The sequence below is a fragment of the Triturus cristatus genome, chromosome 11, assembly GCF_964204655.1.
Source record: "Triturus cristatus chromosome 11, aTriCri1.1, whole genome shotgun sequence".
NCBI classification, from domain to species: Eukaryota; Metazoa; Chordata; class Amphibia; order Caudata; family Salamandridae; genus Triturus; species Triturus cristatus.
Window position 1 is genome coordinate 634,751,514 of NC_140594.1, and position 21,996 is coordinate 634,773,509.

Here is a 21,996-nt window from a genome sequence, read left to right on the forward strand (position 1 = left end):
TGATACTGAAAGACCACTTTAAACTGGCAAATCTGACAGAGAAATGAGCACGCAGGGAAACAGACAAGGCTGGAGCAAGATGAGAGGGACGCTACTGTTTGCATAACCTTAATGCACACAGCTCCATGCGCCTCTCAGAAAATTGGCACCCTGGCCTGCACCCAGCTCTTCCATGACAAAAGCGACCCTGAGTCTGCTGCACTTTTAGAAAGACGAAAAAGTGAGGAGAAATAAAGATATTTCTCCTCGTTAGTCCTCTGTCTGGAAGATGTAGCATTTTGATGCATTCCCAGGTTTACCTGTCTTGGTAAATCTGGGCAAGCGGCAAAATATATGGTGGATGCTAGGGAAGCAGCTAATTGGACTTGGGCTTCCTTGCATTACTCGAGATTTACCAAGCAACACAGTGCTATGCAAGGTGCCCTTCGTTGCTTGGTCAATCTGACTTGAGGATTGCGTTGCCCTTGCAACACCATTCGTGATGCAAGGGCAAGGTAGTCCAATCATAAACCTGGGCCAGGCCAGTGACAAGGCGGGTAGATTACTTGCCTGGATGGGGAGAAGGAGCTGGAGGCCAGACAGGTGCACTGCATAGTGGAGCCCGATGGGGAGACGTAGAATCAGACAACCAAATTGTGAGCACCTTCGCTTGTTACAGTGTAATCCAACATTCCAAAAGGTGTTTGATTTCAGGGTCTTGCTTGTCTCTGCACATCATCACAATCCATTGCCTCAAACGACCCTTTCACTAACCACAAATGCCCCCCAAAGGTAACAACAGCCACATGTAGAAGACCACAGATTCCGGATTTCTCTTTCCCGCCACATCTAAATACAACTCCTAAAAGGCTTTCCAGCCACTCGCTCTCTTTGGAAAAGCAATTTGCAAAGACACAGTGTTCTGCCTAATGCAATTTTCCCTGGACAGTGACCTTGAGTCAAGGGGCTGACAAGCCTTCCTATGACTATTGTTTCCAATCTGGTGATAGAGATGGTTTTGTGTATCGTCAAGCTGAATAACCTGGTTTTGTGTTTTTTAAGAAGTGTTTGGTAGATGACTAACATAGATGATAAAGAGAACGAAATATCTGGGCAAATACGCTCTCTGGTCCAGAGTGATGAACTTGCAGAGTCACATGTGTAAGTAACTTTGGATTTAATGACTCCATTCAATAGGAGTGGAGCGATAGCTGGGAAATACTGAATGAACATCAACTCCAAGTATATTTAACATTACCATTGTAAATCTGTAAATACACAGTTCTTTATTCACCCTTACGTAGAAATTCGACCTAAAGTTGTTGAGAATGAGTGTGGATTTGGGGGTGTTCTCCAGTTCACCTCAAATACTAAAGGAAAAGTACTGCCTTGTAAGTCCCTGTGGTGCATCCATTGTATGGCCCTGTTGGGGGCATACATTAGAGGTATCCACATGTTCAACATTACAGCAGCCTACTAGAAATACCTATAGTGATCTAAATTCAGGGTGTCAACAGTGACATGCTTCTGTTGGTGCTATGGAGTCTCAAGCAAGAGCTATAATTCCCCATGATCTCTTGCTCTGGTGTTGGTACGCTAGGGATAAATACATACACATAAAGTACAATGTTGTAGAACATTTGCGGTTCACAACTCATCAAGCCTGTTTTTGTGATGAATCCAAGCTTTAAGGTGACACCAAAGTGTATTAAAAATATTGTCCTATTTTTCTTAATTTGCAGGGTAAGATTAAGTTTCACTGTCCTGCTGACGTTGATGGTAACAAATGTGGCAAAGAATGGTCGTATGTGGACATTAGGAGACACGCTCTGCTGACAGATGAAGAGCAGGCTAAGTTTGAGAAGAAGATAGCGCCCATTGCTGCCAAGCAGTATTGTGAATATAAGGAGGTGAGGCACAATTTTTTAGATCAATTGCAGTTTGTTTTGGAGGGTAAAATCTCACCCATTCTTACTTGTAGGGGGGCAACACAGAGCTTGACTACTGCCAAAGATAAAGAATTGAATATGCTGTGGGAAAGTGCATGTGATTGGGGTCATTGGTCCACCTTGTAAAGCAGGTCTAGAAAGGTAAATGTATGCTACTCTGCTCAGAATATGGTTAAGCAATAATATCCATGGGAAGGGTACACCCAGGTAGTTTTTAACCGAGGTGGAGTCAGATGGTTATAAGGCGAAGGCAAGGTCCCTTTCACCTCAGGCCTACTCCACCAAGGATAATAATTCTATTGAACAAAATGTATTAAAATGCTTAGGTTTGGGAGTAAAATTGATAATTTTGTGTGTTAAATGGTGTGTGTTTTTAGGGGACTGTTTTGGTAGAAAGTTACAAAAAGTACAGCTGTTGGATTTTTGTTGTTGTCAAGGCGCCGCCATTTTGTCTCATTGAAATGCATTGTAATGAACGTCTGGTTTTTAACGTAACAAAAAGGAGCATATACAAAGGTTGATAAAATATTTTAGTCATAATAAAAATAAATTGTTGGGGATTTCCTACTAGTTATAGGAATAGTGGTGAGTTCTAAGGTGTTTCCATTTTGTGAAAAATGCTGATTATCTACTGGGGTTTCATGAACCATGTTGGAGAGAAAATAGTTTTCTATCATTACTTTCTCAAGAAAATTAGGGTAAGTGCTCCAGAAGCTAAAAGGATGACTCTTATTCTATACATTCATAAATATCTTAACAATGTCAGAAAAAAGTCTGGTATGCTGAGTAACTCATGTTTTTGGAAACTCATTTATTTCAATTTCATTCAAAATACTTTATTTCGGCATTTTGCCATAAAAGCATAAATGAGACAACCCATTTAAAACCATCAAGTATCAAATCAAAATCAAATATAACTTTATTTGATTGTTAAAAACAACCATAAAAGCATACATTAAAAAATCATTGCGTTCATTTAGCGATAACTCAATGGCTTAAACACCAGAATTATTAATACAAATCATTCAAGGACTTAATAAAGTGCATTATATTATACTTTTCCTAGTGCAAATCACTTTTTTTTTAAAACAATGTAATTGTGGCAACACAAAAATGATTATCGAAATGTAGGATATCTAAAATAGTCAAACGACATTGCCGATGACCCACCTCTCTCAAAAATGGCAGTAAAACTGTGTGCCTAATATAACTGTAAAATTTGCAAAATAAAACAACATGGATAGTACTTTGAGGGGAAACATCATCACAAGGACAGGGCAATAATTTGTGCGTCCAATCATTTGTTATAGGAAAACTAACCAATCTGTGGAAGATTCCAAATCTGAAACGTGATAGTAGGAATCTATCATAGTTACCAGGGACATACAGCAAATAGGGTTGAATATTAAAAGTTGTTAAAATTAATTGGTGTTGCAGTACAGTAGGTTTTAGGATTTCCACAGAAATTCTCACGGAATACAAAAAAGCAAGGCCCTCCTTCTTCAAATCCTTACGCGATATGGCTGAGATAGTAAGATGATTTAAAAAATAATCCAACTTTCCCATGTCAGCTAAAAATTTACGTACATATCTCAGCCATGGTATCCTCATCGCTCCGTCCAATTCCAAGATATCTATCAATATATCTCTATTAAACTTGGTTTCATCTTTAGTCCACTTCCTGTGCCATAGTAGCACTGGTTCAAGTTTAATAAGATCAGATATAAAAGGAAGACCCAATTCTGCATGACAATTATAGTTAGGGGAACTCTTGGGTACTGCGAGGATAAATTTCAAGAAGGAGTTTTCAACTGCCTGAATGGGAACAGAGTCAGCAAAGCCCCCAACCCCACTACCGTACATTGCACCAGACACGCATTTAGCTTTGTAAATCTTAATTAATTCTACCGGCGGTCTGGTACCTAGTTTCATGGAGAAGGATTTAAGGGCGGCAGTCGAGCGAACCAATGCAAGTTTTTTCGCTGCCACTGCCGGGCCCCAAGAGTCATTCTGGTTGAACAAGATACCCAAATAAGAAAATTGTTTAGTGGAATCAAGCTTCTGTCCTGCTATAAAAATGGCCTTTTTAATTTTGGGATTTCGACCACAGCGCATGATGAAAGTTTTCGAGATGTTCACTCTAAGGCCCAACTCGTTCATAAAGAGGGCAAAACTATCCACCACGCGCTGTAATCCCACTTGAGTACGGAACATTAGCACAGCATCATCCGCGTACATCAACGCTGGGATTGGACGACCAGCAGCGTATGGGGGGTCGAATTTACTATTGCACAGGGCTTTCTCCAAACCATTTATATACTAATTAAAAAGGAATGGGGCAAGGACACAGCCCTGCCTGACACCACTCCTGATTGGGATTTTGCCCATGCATTGCCCCCTTAGGCCATAGCGAACGCGAGCTGAAGCGTCACTATAAAATCGTTTAAGAAAATAAATAATATTGGATTCAACCCCAAGTTGTCCCAGCACAATCCATAAAGTGGAATGGTCAACACAATCCAATGCGGCCGAGAGGTCAACAAAGGCCAGGAACAAACTCCCTTTCCTGGCCCTCGCGTACTTCCCGGTCAGCATTAAAAGATTTAAGCTCTGTTCCACTGTTCCTAAGCCGGAGCGGAAACCATATTGTAGGTCAGATAAAATAGAATTATCCTCAGCCCAAAGCAAAAGGCGGTCCAAAATTATTCGACCCACTATTTTAGTAAAGGAATCTAAAAGGGAAATGGGTCTGTAACAAAATGGGCACAATTATGGACTCCACCCAAGTGGCCAATAATTCTGTAATACAACTAGCGTTAAGCACCTGGACCAGAAGGGGACCCCACAAAGGAACATTTGCCTTAAAAATATCTATAGGGACACCGTGCCTTCCCGCCCTGACTCACACGTAAGGCTAGTTCAACCTCTTCCAGGGTGAACATTAAGTTTCTTGAGATGGGATGAGCAGAGGGATTCAAAAGAGGGCTAGACTTTCCTAGACCTTCGTATACTTTAGTAAAATGATTAATCCAATCTGTTTCAGCAATTGCTATCTCTAGAGTTGGGCCAGTAGCATCGCTAAGGAAAGGAGTTCTAATGATCTTCCAGAAGCCCGCACTATCCTTCCTTACCGCAGCGTCGTGCAATGCTTCCCAAGATTCTATTTTTAGCTCGTTCTTTCTATCTTTTAGGGCGAGCTTATACTCAATCCTGAGTCTACTCACTTCCTTTGCACACCTAGGTGATTTATGCAGTTCTTTCTTTAAGAGAGAATAAGCTCTTGTGCACCTAGAATTAAACCAGCCTCCATTTTGTTTGTTTTTAGTTTTACATTGCCTAATAAGGGAGGACCTGATTTCATTACAAATAGATAGGAAGGATACAAGAATCTCTTCAAATGTAGACTCCTCTCTCAAACAAGTCACTACCTCAGACATACTTTTAGCAATTACTGTTTTAAGTGTTTCTACTTGATCCACCTTATCCCATCTTAGCGTGTAGCCATTCATACTACCAATGCTTAAATTTTCACGCAATCTGTCCGCATCTATGTTATCTTTTGGGACAGAATTCCTTGGAATCAGAATGGTTACACAAAGAGGAAAGTGGTCACTTAACGCAATATCTGAGACCTTGAAAGAATATATACTACCAGCGTGCTTAATAGTTACTAGAGCAAAATCAATTGTGGAAGTATAACCCCTCCCAATAAATGTAGGAGGTAAGATGAAAGGGGTTGCACAAACTTCATTTGCAAAACCCAAATCAAGTTTGCCTATTAGTTCGTTAAATTGTTCACCCAAAAGGGAATGATTAAAATGTGACTGGCACAAGCCATCTTCCTGAGTGATTCCGCACCTTTTGTCTCCCCTCATGGTGCACAAAGTACAATTAAAATCACAGAGGAGAAGGGTCATCATATTATAACCACAAATTTTACCTTGTAGAAAGAATGCATTAGACAACTTTTTAAAAACATTAAGTACATCACCAGGGGGAATGTTATTATACAAATTAATCAGGGCAATCGGAGTGTCTGAGTCCAAAACGAGTAACAAAAATTGGAAATAAGTATCTTTGACAGGCTCCGTTACCTTTAAGATGTTCAACTTATTTGACAAATAAATCATCAGTCCACCCTTAGCTCTACCGTGGATAACGTCCACGGCTGGTGTATGAAAGGTCGTAAAACCATTTATATGGACTGGATCCCTACTCCATGTTTCTTGTAGACAAATCAAATTGTAAGTCTGAATAAAGGCCTGCCACAATGGGTTACCAATCTTAGATTTGATACCAGCAATGTTCCAAGGACAAACATTACATAAAGGAGGACCCAAAGGGGGGGAGATGGAAGAGTCCACACTCAGACCGACGGGTAGAGATACAGAACCACACTCACTCCGCTTCTCTAGCCCACCAATCAGAGCCTCCGACCCCCTATGAGACCCTCAGACGTTGAAAAACTAAGATCTAACCCCTTGCCTTCCTTGCTGTTTTCCCTTAAAGTAATAATAGGCATAAGATCCATGACTAACTCTGGGGAGTTATGAAGGGAAGAGAGTTGTGGTCAATCATTTGTATCCAAACCGCTAAGGGTATCAAAGGGATTAAACGTCGGGATACCATATCTCCCTCCCATGGACCCCCCCTGACTTAATGTTTGGCAATGGGGACCTGAAAACCTATCCAGGCGTTGGGGAGAGTAGAAAAAGCCGAGGGGGAGAATGTTAACAAAATCACTGACCCAGTACAACCCCTCTCAATTATATTCCAAACCAATGGTGGTGACCGAAATGTTAAAATTACACAATCACCACTCAGAGATTTAGTCGACGAGCCTAGCCAACTAACTCTTCTAACCATCTTGAACTCAGGAAACAAGGAACTATTAGGTCCAAGCTTGGTAGAAAGGAAATGAAGTGCTTTATTCCTGAGAGTCGACCAGTGTTCGTAAACATTGGGGGGAGAGGAGGAACATTTGCTAACACCACTGTATATGGAATAGCCTCAGGGGGCAAATTAAGAATTGGTAAAATTGATATCGAATCAGCCTCCCTGATATCTTCAACTCTTCTCATAGCAGTCTTAGAGTTGTTAGTTAGCACTTGAGGGGGACCGGAAATGCCTGCTACGCTAGGTTTTAAACCCCTGGGTTTATTAAACTCCAAACGTCCCAATTCCACATTGGTTTTAGATTGAACATGTTTTTCCAAGGCCCCCGTTGTTTTTTTGGGATTGCTATTTGCTTCAGGCAGAGTCACTTGGGGTAAGATAAGGGGTAATTTAACCTGCCTAGACTGCAGATTTCCGGTAAGCTGTTTCTCCATATTAATTACCCTGGATTCTATATTCGATACTTTAATATGAATAGGTTCTAGGAGAGTTGATATCAATGTCTCCATTTTCCCCCAAAAACATTCCCCAGCTACTGGTTCACCTGTACTAATCGAGGGAAAGGCAATCTCTGTCTGCCTGCTACCCTTATTACCTTTCGTTTAATTTATTATTGCAGTAGATTTACGTTGTTTATGGGTAATCTTCCCTTTGGCAGTCAATACATTTGGTCCTTCCTTATTAATATGATTTTGTTTCCGCTTTGCCTTCTGCCCTCTAGTTATTACGCGAGGACTGTGACTATCTAAACTAACAATTGATGCCGAAACCAAAGGCGAACTTAAACAGGAGTCAGACCCTCCTTTCTCTATTGAATCCTTAGGCAAGGGTGTGATCACAGAGGATACATTTGCTGGAGGAATTGTTGGTGTTAAAGATAACCTGGTAGTAATAGGCATAGAGGGAGATGACAATTTAGGCAAGATAGAAACAAGGTCCTGGGCAGAATGTGTCGATCGAACACCAGGGAGGCCAGCAAAAGTAGGCACTTATATCGAATCCTGGGAGTTTATTGTAAGCATCAAAACATTTGTAGCAGGCAAAGGAGGAAGTGTGCCAACTGGAAGAGAGAGTCGCCTTTCTGTGCTTTCAATAGCGGAAGCAACTACCCCAATAGTTTGCTGCAGCATTCGATCAATCGCTGTCAAGCTAGGGAGGGGAGTATTAGGAACTACTTTTTGCTTAGTAACAGGACAGTAACAGGACAGAGTTGGGGGAAAGTATTCTTCCCCATTATTTACCACAACAAGAGATCAGGGTCCAAGTTAAAACAATGCAATTAATACGATACATTTTAAAACAATCTCTTATAAAATAAAAAATAAACTACAATTTATCATAGTAGTAAAAACTAGTAACGTGATTTACATATAGCACTTAAAAAGTCACTAGAGTCATTACTTCAAGAGTCGCTGAAACCAAGAGGCATGGCCTAGCCTAGCCTCTACTTCGAGTTCCGGTAATTCCAGGGGGGTCTGATTACGGGCCGGACCCGCCCAACTCGGGGATGAAGCGGCTGGGTAACGGTCCAGTAAGAGACCGGCAACTTGCGGTGTGACTCACTGCCCCTGCCCGATTCCACTCTTCTCTGAGGGAGAGGTTTTCATTCACTGGAGGTTGGAGGGAGTAATCTTCTCCAAGGGAGAGTCATAACGCATATCACGCTAGGCAGGTGCTACGCTCTCCTGAGTCAGCCTCACTGATGCCACTTTCTCCCCCTCCACTGTCGCGAGGGTACACAGGGTACACAGCTCACCTGCTCTCCGCCTGTGGCAATAGGGCTTGGTGGGCTCGCAACACACCAGCACGTAGCCGTAGCCTTAAGGCGGCGGTGGTAGTGCTGCGGTAGTCGCAGCTCTTCCTCACAGCCCGTGCAAACCTCACAGCCCACTTCTTAGCCTCTCAGCCTCGTAGCGGCAAGGCAATCGCAAGGCAACCGCAGCCGTAGCACCGCAGCTCCATTCACACTGCTCCCTGGCTCCCTGACTCCGCGCTCGTGTCCCAGGCGCAACGAAAACACGGCGCTGGAATCCGCCTGACTTCTAGTCAGCTGGTGCACATACCGCTCTCATTCGCGGTACCCGCTCTCTCCCAGCCGCGCCGTGCACTAAAGAAGAGGAAAAAGTACTTGCGGGGCCACCCGCTATTTGCGGCACCGCAGCTGGCCGCTCCCGACTCCTGGTACTTTTCCGGCTTACCTCTCCCTCGCTCCTGGCTGTCAGTTGCTGCGGGGGGGCTTGAGGTAGAGGAGCGGCGCCTTCCTTGCTCCCTGCACCTCTCACTGAATGGCTGGCTGGCAACCTGGAAAACCTGGAACATTTCCACGAGCAGCGTTCAGTCACCGCTTTGTTTTTCTCGTAGCTTGAAGATGCGTATGGCTGGGTTTGAGCCCAGATTGTTTGCACTCTTGGAACCATCAAGTAAAATATGAATAGAATCTAAAACAGTTAAAAATTCAAAATACCAATAGTATAAACGCAGACACTCCGTCTTCCGGCCTCCTAGAGAACTTATACCATCAGCTATTTACATAACCTAGATCTTTACATAGGTAAAGAGTCTAATCAGTCTGGCCACTCGCCTTTTGCCTGGTTCTCCACACGTATAAAAGGTAACGAGAAAACTAGATACCGTTTGGTGTCTGATAAATAAATACGTGAAGCTTCTGCAGATTTCCTTACTACATGAGTACTGTAAACCGGTTCAAGCCAATTTCTCCTTCCAGTTTTATCAGCAGGACAGAAGAACAAGGCATGCCCTTCAGTTTCTTCTTTAGCCCCACAAACAGTGTATGCGCACCCAGCCTGCTCGAGCAGACCAACCCATCTCACAGTGAAAGATGCTAGCGGTAGAACACTGTGCCTAAACTGCAGATATAACTTTCTAGCTTGTGGGGGGTCGATTTCATCAAGGAAGTGCACAAAGACATAATCATCCTTGAAAGATAGAAAGAAATCTATACGGGTGCCTCGAGGGGCTTGTGCCTGTGCTTGCCTCGTGACATATTGCCTTTACTTTTCTTTCAGAAGAGGTTTACTAATTGTGGAGATTTCCGAAGGGTTATCCCAAATATTTCCCCACCCCATCCTAACCAGGATGTGTTTTACTTAATTGATCCAGGTCAATTTACTTGATGCCCTCCCCTCAAAATAAGACCAGAGCACTGATGTCCACCAAATATGTTTCCAGTAGATAATAGACCTGACTCCAACCACCTCCGTAATTTGCCTAAGAACCATATCCAACCTAAGAGGGAGCAGGGGGTACTGGTTAGCAGTCCCGTCAGCTGGGTTAAAAAACAGTTCTCCCTAACTAGTACTCAACTCCACTCCATAGAGGGCTTAACCTAATTAATGCCTGCTGCTTATAAATCTGAATCAATAGGGATGTTGGACGGATATGTGAGCTTTTCAGCATTCTAGTCAGCCCCCTGTGTTTTGCCCCAATTTAAGACTGGACTTGTCTGTATGGGGCCTCCAGTCTAACTGTTCTGTGAGTGTTAACCCCAGATACTCAAATGTCTGTACTCGCCTCAAGGGGGTCCCTAGGAGCTTTAGGTTCGATCTTATAGAATGGCATAGGTTCAGGACCAAATATTTCAGTTTGGGCTTGTTTATTTCTAAGCCTCTGATTCTGCAGAAGTTCCCAAAACAATCCAAAGTTTTTTACAACCCCATTGGTGACTTTGATAATAGCAAGGTGACATCTGCGAACATTAAGGCTTGGCCTTAATGTTAGCAAGACAGTGGGCATCTCCTTCACATTGGGCCAGGAATTAAATTAGGCCATTGGCAAAAAGCATAAAGAAGGTCAGGGCAAGTGCGCAGCCCTGCCTTACACCTCGGCTGACAGGGAATGGTTCTGTCGGCTCGCCCAACCTACCACAGGGAACTTGGGCATACTTATTGCTGTGTACATTTACAATGGAAGTCAGGAGGTCTTTGGGGACCCCCATGTCTGCCAGAACACGCCAGAATATTAACCTTCGGACCAAATCAAACGCCGAGCGCAAATTGACAAATGCGTTGTAGAGTCGTCCTCCACCCAATGCCACTATTTTCCAGAAAATAAGCTGTAGTCTGAAGACTTGATCCACTGTGCCAGTACATTCTCGGAAACCCTCCTGCAAAGGGGAAAGCATTTCACTGTCACAATTCAAGACCTGTAGCCATTCAAGGAGAATTCTGCTATAGACCTTTTGTGAGCAGTCAATCAAACTTATTGTCCGATAATCACATGGGTCCATTAAAGAGCCCTTCTTCTGAATTGGGATTATTTCTGCTCCTGACCAAGTTGGTGGTATAGGAGTTAAGAAGTATTAAAAAACAGAACTCCAAATCTCAGCCTCCCCCTAAACAGGCCTGGGGATTTTCTCAAGTCCTGATGCTTTGTTTGGGACTATCTTGGAGATTGCCAATCTTACTTCGGTCAGCGAGATCTGTCCAGTCTCCTTTGTGGCCCTTTTGCTATCCCCCTAGACTTGATCTTCAGCTGCCACGGTGGTGATGTGGAGGGTGCTATCAGCTCTATTCACAGCATATAGGCTGGAAAAGTTGGGGACCCAGTTTGCAGCAGGGATATTAACCTCAATTGGGCAGTGGCCTTCTTGGTTCCCATTGAAATAAGATTCCAGAAGGCATGCTGATCGCCCCCCTTACTGCAACAAGCAAGCCTTCCCATTTCTCAATGTCCCATTCTCTTTTTGCAGTTTTAATGGACCTCTTGTATGCCTCGCTCTTCACTTTTATCAGTTCCTTGTCTTGGTATTGAATGGCAGATATGAGGGCTGCCCTAGCTAACTTACATGCTGTATTATACCAGGACTGGGTAGGTTTTCTCTTCAATGCCCCTTTGGTGGCCACGTAAAATGGTCTTTTAACTGTGGAAAATACTTTTTGTGAATTGTACAAACTTGGTCTAAATGATCCCCTTGAACCATAGGTCAATCCAGTGTCTGGAGCGCCTGCATACTACATGTGACCAGCTTATATACCTCCCGTATCTGCTCCTTAGAATTGGCCATGGTGGACCACTTGATTCTACGCTTGTTACTGAAGATTTGTTACCTGTGGTCTAAGGGCTCCTCAGCACTAACCTGCTCGCTCCCTGCAGTCAAGCTATCCTGGCTGATGACGGCTGATAGCCAGAAACCGGTCCTAGGATGCTTGATTCCGGTCCAGGGAAGACATGGCTTGGCAGTTCGGGCTGGACTGTTCAATTGAGGCACAGGGTCAAGACTGATTTGCATATGGCCATGTCTAAACTGGGGTGGTGTAGTGGGCAAAAGAACGATGGATTTAACCCAGATCTCTTGACTGGGGGAGAATGTCTGCATTGTCAGCATTCCGTCCATCATTTGTTTGTTGTAACGCTTTTCGCCCTAAGTGGGATGGGTATTCCCAGACGTGGGACCCGTGCTCACTGCGCCACTGGAGTCAAGCTATCCTGGCTGATGACGGCTGATAGCCAGAAACCGGTCCTAGGATGCTTGATTCCGGTCCAGGGAAGACATGGCTTGGCAGTTCGGGCTGGACTGTTCCATTGAGGCACAGGGTCAAGACTGATTTGCATATGGCCATGTCTAAACTGGGGTGGTGTAGTGGGCAAAAGAACGATGGATTTAACCCAGATCTCTTGACTGGGGGAGAATGTCTGCATTGTCAGCATTCCGTCCATCATTTGTTTGTTGTAACGCTCCCTGCAGGAAGCTCAACATAAAAAACAACGGCATTATGAGCACTATCTATCAAGTACTACCATGTCTTTTATAAATGGGTATGCCCTGAGGTCTACCAAAATATATTCAATGAGTCTGCTGCTTGGGATACGCTTGAATGTATGTTTGCCCTCTCTAGCTGATGTGGCCCTACCATTCCCTGCTTGCAGTCCCTGATTCATTGTTAAAGCAAAGATTTGTAGTGCCGAGGAAGACCATTTCTTAATAAGCAGAATTCCTAAATGGGGGATGTACCAAACATGATCCTCATCTTGTGTGAACACCTTAATACAGGCATCTATGGGGGGCTCAAATCGACAGTTAAAGTCCCCTCCCATTAGCTTCAACTCCCCCACCGGGGCATTAACCATTTGCTTGTTCAGTTATTCAACTATTGGGGAGTCACTGTTGGTCCCCCCTGACCTTAAGTAAACATTATAAATATACGCTCTTAGGGGCAGATTGACAAGAAACTGACGCATCTCTGCATTATAGCAGAGATGTGTCAGTTTCCCTGCGCCTGCGTGCAAAACCCTTGCATGGATCCTCGTATTTATAATATGGCGCACAATGCCGCAAGGATTAACAGATGCGCCAGAAATTCTGGCACATCTGTTGACGCAAAAGTCATGCAATTCTGGAGTGGTGTCGCAAGCACGACGCCACTCCAGCAATGCATGGGAGGCCTATACTTATTATGCTGCATAACTCCTCACGCCTGCTCCAAGTAGTAGAGAGTAGTAGAGAGTGAGTAGTAGAGAGTAGTAGAGAGTGAGTAGTAGAGTGAGTAGTAGAGTGAGTAGTAGAGAGTAGTAGAGAGTAGTAGAGAGTGAGTAGTAGAGAGTAGTAGAGAGTTAGTAGTAGAGAGTAGTAGAGAGTGAGTAGAGAGTGAGTAGTAGAGAGTGAGTAGCAGAGAGTAGTAGAGAGTGAGTAGTACAGTGAGTAGTAGAGAGAGAGTAGTAGAGAGTGAGTAGTAGAGAGTGAGTAGTAGAGAGTAGTAGAGAGTGAGTAGTAGATAGAGCGTAGTAGGGAGTAGTAGAGTAGTAGAGTGTGAGTAGTAGAGAGTGAGTAGTAGAGAGTAGTGGAGTGGTAGAGAGTGAGTAGTAGACTAGTAGAGAGTGAGTAGTAGAGTGAGTAGTAGAGAGCGAGTAGTAGAGAGCAAGTAGTAGAGAGTGAGTAGTAGAGAGAGTAGTAGAGCCTGTTAGAGTAGTAGAGAGTGAGGAGTAGAGTGAGAAGTAGAGAGTAGTAGAGTGAGTAGTAGAGAGTGAATAGTAGAGAGTGAGTAGTAGAGAATAGTAGAGAGTGAGTAGTAGAGAGTGAGTAGTAGAGAGTAGTAGCGAGTGAGTAGTAGAGAGTGAGTAGTTTAATTTAAAAGGAACACCATGAGGGGGTTCATTTTGCCATAGAAATTATGATTAGTGCTGAAAAAAGAAAAATTAGGGCACATTTTGAGTGACTTCTCAAATCCTCTTCTATTTCATTAAAAAATTCTGACATGCAGACTGAAACATGCACTTTCAAAACTAGCAACAGACTTCCCTGGTGAGCAGTAGCCTTACTACAGTGATCTAATAAGCAACTAGAGTGTTAACATTCCGAATTGATGGCAAATGTGTGACACTTCTGAATGCCTTCTTGATGGAATCAAAGTAAAAAACCTGAGAGTATTTCCTACTGAGGAGACTGTAGTAAATGAGGAAATTAGGAAACTTCATAACAAATAAGTCTCCCAAGATGGCCACCAGAGACAAATGAGCCCAAATGTAGCACAAATATCACCCAGATGTAGCCCAAGTATAGCCCAATGACAGAATGTCCCAGAGTGTTCTAAAGAACAATTAGAGCGCTAACAGTCTTACTTATCACAAAAGTATGGCACACCTGAAGCCATCTTGATTGGAAAAAAGTGGTAACAATTAAAACATTTAATTTGCAAAGGAACAAAATGAGAGGGTTCATTTTGCCATAGAAATTATGATTAGTGCTACAGGAAGAAAAATTAGGGCACATTTTGACTTCTCAAATCCTCTTCTATTTCATTAAAAAATTCTGAAATGCAGACTGAAACATGCACTTTGAATACCAGCAGCAGACTTCCCTGGTGAGCAGTAGCTTTACTGCAGTGATCTAATGAGCAACTAGAGTGCTACCATTCAGAATTCATGACAAATGTGTGACACATCTGAATGCCTTCTTGATGGAACCAAAGTAAACAAGCATTGAAAATGCAATAGGTCTCGCCCTCGTTTAAGTTAAAGCAATTCTGTTTGTAATTAGGTGGCTTTTTAGCTTTGCTGTTATTAGTGTTTTTCAAACTTTCATGTACATAACATGCATATGCATGCATATATGCATATGTATGCATGCATTTATATTTATATAGATATGCAGATTATATATATGTTTATATAGGTATGTATATATATATACACATACATATATATAAATGCATATATATGTGCATATGTGTGCGTGTAGATCGAGGTAGAGAGAGGTAGAGAGGTAGAGGTAGAGAGGTAGAGGTAGAGAGTAGTAGAGAGAGAGGTATAGAGAGGTAGAGAGTAGAGGATGCGTAATAGAGAGTAGAGAGTGAGTAGTAGAGAGAGTAGCAGAGAGTGGGTAGTAGAGAGTAGTAGAGTGAGTAGTAGAGAGTGAGTAGTAGAGAGTAGTAGAGAGTGAGTAGTAGAGAGTAGTAGAGAGTGAGTAGTAGAGTGAGTAGTAGAGAGTAGTAGAGAGTAAGTAGTAGAGTGTGAGTAGTAGAGAGTAGTAGAGTGAGTAGTAGAGAGTGAGTAGTAGAGAGTGAGTAGTAGAAAGTGAGTAGAAGAGAGTAGTAGAGAGTGAGTAGAGAGTGAGTAGTAGAGAGTGAGTAGTAGACTAGTAGAGAGTGAGTAGTAGAGTGAGTAGTAGAGAGTGAGTAGTAGAGTGAGTAGTAGAGAGCGAGTAGTAGAGTGAGTAGTAGAGAGCGAGTAGTAGAGAGCAAGTAGTAGAGAGTGTGTAGTAGAGAGTGAGTAAGAGAGAGTGAGTAGTAGCGAGAGTAGTAGAGCCTGTTAGAGTAGTAGAGAGTGAGGAGTAGAGTGAGAAGTAGAGAGTAGTAGAGTGAGTAGTAGAGAGTGAGTAGTAGAGAGTAGTAGCGAGTGAGTAGTAGAGAGTGAGTAGTTTAATTTAAAAGGAACACAATGAGGGGGTTCATTTGGCATAGAAATTATGATTAGTGCTAAAAAAAGAAAAATTAGGGCACATTTTGAGTGACTTCTCAAATCCTCTTCTATTTCATTAAAAAATTCTGACATGCAGACTGAAACATGCACTTTCAAAACCAGCAGCAGACTTTCCTGGTGAGCAGTAGCCTTACTACAGTGATCTAATAAGCAACTAGAGTGTTAACATTCCAAATTGATGGCAAATGTGTGACACATCTGAATGCCTTCTTGATGGAATCAAAGTAAAAAACCTGAAAGTATTTCCTACTGAGGAGACTGTAGTAAATGAGGAAATTAGGAAACTTCATAACAAATAAGTCTCCCAAGATGGCCACCAGAGACAAATGAGCCCAAATGTAGCACAAATATCACCCAGATGTAGCCCAAGTATAGCCCAATGACAGAATGTCCCAGAGTGTTCTAAAGAACAATTAGAGCGCTAACAGTCTTATTTATCACAAAAGTATGGCACACCTGAAGCCATCTTGATTGGAAAAAAGTGGTAACACTTAAAACATTTAATTTGCAAAGGAACAAAATGAGGGGGTTCATTTTGCCATAGAAATTATGATTAGTGCTACAGGAAGAAAAATTAGGGCACATTTTGACTTCTCAAACCCTCTTCTATTTCATTAAAAAAATCTGACATGCAGACTGAAACATGCACTTTGAATACCAGCAGCAGACTTCCCTGGTGAGCAGTAGCTTTACTACAGTGATCTAATGAGCAACTAGAGTGCTACCATTCAGAATTTATGGCAAATGTGTGACACATCTGAATGCCTTCTTGATGGAACCAAAGTAAACAAGCATTGAAAATGCAATAGGTCTCGCCCTTGTTTAAGTTAAAGCAATTCTGTTTGTAATTAGGTGGCTTTTTAGCTTTGCTTGTATTAGTGTTTTTCAAACTTTCATGTACATAACATGCATATGTATGCATATATGTATATGTATGCATGCATTTATATTTGATTTATATAGATATGCAGATTATATATATGTTTATATATGTATGTATATATATATTATCTACTGGCGGTCGCCAGTAGATAGTTATAGTTAGGACCGTGTTTCCATAGGGAATCTGAAAATTCTATTTTGAATAACTTTCGCGCCGGTTGATGAATCCTCTCGAAATGTTCAAAACTAATGGGGCGCTCCGCTCAGCTCCTACCCTGAAAGTCTCGGGGTGATTCGTCAAGCGGGGGCCGAGAAAAAAGGGGGGTCCCAAAACGCGTTTTCTCCATGCATTTTCCCATAGGACCTTTAGTCGAAGGTACAGCCCGAACGGCTGAACAGAATTACTTGAAATTTGGCAGAGAGGTAGTCCTCAGGTCAGGCATGTGCCTTTTGCATATATGGAGTCAATCTGTTCAGTAGTTCCCGAGACAATTGCAGTTAAAATCACATACATATCTATAGCCGTGCACCGTACGCGCACCGTACGCGCACGGTGCGCGCACCCTAACGTGCGCGTGCGTAATTCTGATTGGTGGATTTATGTCAGTCAACATTCGAATCGGTCGAAATCAGGAAGTGTCGGCCGCCATTTTGTGTGTTGTATGTGTGACAGTGAAAAAGAAAGGTGGAGAACGTGAAAAGGGGGCAGGGTAGAGAGTTCCTGACCCCCTAGCCTTTGTCAGGGGGTCCCTGAAGGACCCCGGAAGGGTGAAAAAACCATTTTATTTTTTTTCAAAAAATCGCAGGGTGCGCGCATGGCGCGCGCACGGCTAGCCGCCATTTTGAGTTTTAGAGGTAGAAGAGAGTTAAAAACACAAGAGGAAAACGTGAAAAGGGGGCAGGGTAGAGAGTCCCTGACCCTCTAGGCCTTGTCAGGGGGACCATGAAAGACCTCTTAGGGCTAAAAAAAAAAAAAATATATTGCGGGGTGCGCGCACGGTGCGCGCACGGTGGCAAAAAACCATTAAAAAAATAGATTAAAAAATAAAGTATAAGTGTTTAGATGTTGGTTGGCTCTAAAAAGAGCCGTTGTGTTCATTGAGTGTTTTTTGTACCTACAAGTAAGTACCGATGCAGAGTCTAAAGTTCAAGAGGAAGACTCTGTTGCCTTCATCTGTGAAATGAACACCGTCTCCTCTATAAATGCCTTGCATGTTGTAACGCAAGTTGTTGTGGTATATAGAACCCATACCATAGTCTCTGAGGAAAGCAGAAACAGACTTATTGACGTGCTTTCTTGCTTTGTCAATCTGTGGACAATAATGGTTGGACCAGTTCCACTTTTGCCTTTGGCATATATTAGAATATACAAAGGTAGTTTGTGTAAAAAGTGACATCAATTGCACAAAGGTACCCTTAACAAGCATTTCCAGACCTACCCCAGTTAAAGTGCCTAGGTCATTTCCACGACAGTGCACAATTAAAAGGTCAGGCTGTGGGAGATGTAGAAAGGATTTCACCAAGGGAATTAATTGGTGCCACTTTAACCCTCTCTGACCAATCCATTTAATGTCTACATTTGGCAAAGCAAGGTCTTTGAAAATACCTCTTTTTTTCTGCATACTTTTCACTCCAGAAGACATAGCTATGACCTACAATCCACACTGTGAACATCTTTCAAGGAGATCTGGATGCACTCAGAAGGTGTCTTTCAGTAGAATGGCAATATGAAAAGAAAGATAGTTGTAAAATGGAGGCTTACATACTTTTTTTTAAAAAAAAAAGAGCACATTGGCTGTTTCAGATCATTCTACACAAAAAACTAGGCTGTAAGTTTAAATTTTTAAAAGCATGTTTTGTATTGGTTCAGAAAAATGTATACCCACAGAACATTACTTTAGATTTGCTGTTAGGTTTGAAAAGTCAAGCACTCTTGCTCTTTGGATTAGAAACATTGTGTGCTGCACTTCTGACCTCTCTGCTCACACCAGTGTTCCATGACCTGTTGCTATGGTAGCAGGCAGAAGTCATGTTGGGGGTAGGAATCATTTGGAAAAGGGTTGAAATTTGCAACCAATAGAAATGTGTGTTTCCATTTGAAAAAATGTGGGAAGCACTGTGATTTGAAGTTAACATGTATATGTGTGAAAAAAGAGAGGGAAACATTGCCATTTACTGGTTCTGCTGAGAGGTGTACAGTTCAGAGATTCTGGCTCTGATAATCTGCTGTGTGAGTGCCACATTTCTTTCTCAACTAACTACTTTTAAAGGTGAGTTATGAATTTGAGAGGGGATGTATGTGGTGCATTTTGATAAAAAAAAATGTAAATGAGATTCTTGTTTTAAAGTTGTGTTTTACATTTTATGTTTTGGAAGAAATTTAACTGCCATGAACTTGTCAGATAATATGAAGTATGTCTTCAAAATAAGTCAAGGTGTACTGGTATCAACCAGGAATATTGTTTTATGCCTAGAATCACACCATGAGTCTGTGTGCACACAGGAATTTGTTGTCAGAGATTTAATTTGTCGTGGTCTGGTTCTGTAAGATTTGCATTCGTAGGAAAGGGGCAGCTTGTTTTCTTGAACTGTGATGGTTTGCACTGTGTGGTATTTCAGATAGCAGTGTGTAACACTAACACATTTAATGTCTCTAAGGCTCATTTCCTTTGCTGTAGTCTAATCACTCACCCAGGTTCCATATGCTCATGCTCTCAAGTAGCTGTTAGGACATGTGCTCTTTTCTACCTCTCTAAACTATAAGGAAAATGAGTCAGGCTCTTACAGTAATTATCACTTGTAAAACCACAGCGGTAAATGTGCTTTGAAATTGCCAATGAAAAATCATTTTCTGCCTAGAATCACACCATGAGTCTGTGTGCACACAGGAATTTGTTGTCAGAGATTTAATTTGTGTTGCTCTTGTACTGTAAGACATGCATCCATAGGAAGGGGCAGCTTGTTTTCTTGAACTGTGATGGTTTGCATTCAGCAGAAATCACTATCCCACAAATGAGAGGCAAATGCTAACACATTTGAAAACAACAGGGTAGATTTTCCTTCCACACCTGCCATGGGTGAGGTAGATCCTACATGTTCCAAACTGCAATTAACCCTTACCCCACATGTACTCTTACATACATCTGTGCAGTCTTCAAGCACGCTCGTAGAACACAGGCAGTTGCTTCTCTTGCACTCCCATGCTAAGTATTCAGCACTGTGTAGAATTTTAGATAGTAGTGTGTAACGCTAACACATTCAATGTCACCAAGGCTCATTTCCTTTGCTCTAGTCTAATCACTCACCCAGGTTCCACATGCTCATGCTCTCAAGTAGCTGTTAGGACATGTGCTCTTTTCTGCCTCTCTAAACTATAAGGAAAATGTGTCAGACTCTTACAGTAATTATCACATGCAAAACCACAGCAGAAAATGTGCTTTGAAATTACCAATGAAAAATCGATTTCTGCCTAAAATCACACCATGAGTCTGTGTGCACACAGGAATTTGTTGTCAGAGATTTAATTTGTGTTGCTCTTGTACTGTAAGACATGCATCCGTAGGAAAGGGGCAGCTTGTTTTGTTGAACTGTGATGGTTTGCACTGTGTGGTATTTCAGATAGCAGTGTGTAATGCTAACACATTTAATGTCTCCAAGGCTCATTTCCTTTGCTGTAGTCTAATCACTCACCCAGGTTCCATATGCTCATGCTCTCAAGTAGCTGTTAGGACATGTGCTCTTTTCTACCTCTCTAAACTATAAGGAAAATGTGTCAGACTCTTACAGTAATTATCACATGCAAAACCACAGCTGAAAATGTGCTTTGAAATTGCCAATGACAAATTGTTTTCTGCCTAGAATCACACTATGAGTCTGTGTGCACACAGGAATTTTTTGTCAGAGGTTTAATTTGTGTTGCTCTTGTACTGTAAGACATGCATCCGTAGGAAAGGGGCAGCTTGTTTTGTTGAACTGCGATGGTTGGCATTCAGCAGAAATCACTATCTCACAAATGAGAGGCAAATGCTAACACATTTGAAAACAACAGGGTAGATTTTCCTTCCACACCTGCCATGGGTGAGGTAGATCCTACATGTTCCAAACTGCAATTCACCCTTACCCCACATGTACTCTTACATACATCTGTGCAGTCTTCATGCAGTTCTGCAAGCGTCCATGCAGATCTCTCTTGCACCTGAAAATACACAGTCTCCAGAAGCACGATCTTAGTACACAGGCAGTTGCTTCTCCTGCACTCCCATGCTAAGTATTCAGCACTGTGTGGTATTTCAGATAGTAGTGTGTAACGCTACCACATTCAAAATCACCAAGGCTCATTTTCTTTGCTCTAGTCTAATCAGTCACCCAGGTTCCACATGCTCATGCTCTCAAGTAGCTGTTAGGACATGTGCTCTTTTCTACCTCTCTAAACTATAAGGAAAATGTGTCAGGCTCATACAGTAATTATCACTTGCAAAACCACAGCTGAAAATGTGCTTTGAAATTGCCAATGACAAATCGTTTTCTGCCTAGAATCACACCATGAATCTGTGTGCACACAGGAATTTGTTGTCAGAGATTTAATTTGTGTAGCTGTTATTGTGTAAGACTTGCAGTCGTAGGAAAGGGATAGATCATATGATATGTTTTGAAAAGCTCATAAAAAATATAGTAATATATATATAAATTACATAAAGGTATTTATTTTTTAGTTTTTTTCAGGTATTGTTGAACAACACTGAAATAAGTTATAGATGCCTATAAAATCAAGAAAGAGAAAAGAACAGCAACAACATCTATATTTGAAGACAACTGGACAAAAAAAATATTTGAAGAACCTCATGTTGGAAAAAAGAAAAAGCCTTCTGGTAAGCAGACTAAGGATTTTTTTTTAAATATCTTCAAGCAAAGAAAAAATGTTAGAAATATATCCACTGGAAATAGTGTTTCAAGTAGAAAACAACCAGACAATCGACAGAATATACTAAATGCTAATGTACAATCAAAAGTAAGAAAGAATTACTTAAAAAGAAAAATAGATTTTAAAAACATTAGTAGAAAAATGTTTGAGAGAAGAGTGATGTTCAATTTGCTGAAGGATGTGAAAAAATATAGGAAGAAAGCCAAATTTTATAAGAAAAGGAAACATATTGAATCAATTGTTGCCAAGGCTTTGGAATTAAAAAGAAAACTATTCATTTTAATTTTGAACAGGATCCGTACATTAGATAAATTAGTGAATGTAATGAAGTCAAAAAGCAAAAGAAAAAGAGAAGTGAAAAAAAAAACTTTTGTAAAGTGTTCTTAGGAGAATGGAAGCATAGTTCAAGTACTGAACCATTTTTTAATGAAGAGA

The 21,996-nt window shown here is 41.7% G+C and overlaps 1 protein-coding gene across 5 annotated transcripts in view; it reads left to right on the forward strand.

Moving 5' to 3' along the window:
• Positions 1–21,996, forward strand: part of LOC146785213 (E3 ubiquitin-protein ligase RNF144B-like) — a 230,776-nt gene that overhangs the window by 166,905 nt on the left and 41,875 nt on the right. For all 5 annotated transcript variants that reach the window (XM_085634125.1, XM_085634126.1, XM_085634127.1 and 2 more), the window contains one exon: positions 1,722–1,889. In XM_085634125.1, coding sequence (XP_085490251.1) covers positions 1,722–1,889 — 168 coding nt within the window. The remainder of the gene's footprint in view (positions 1–1,721; positions 1,890–21,996) is intronic.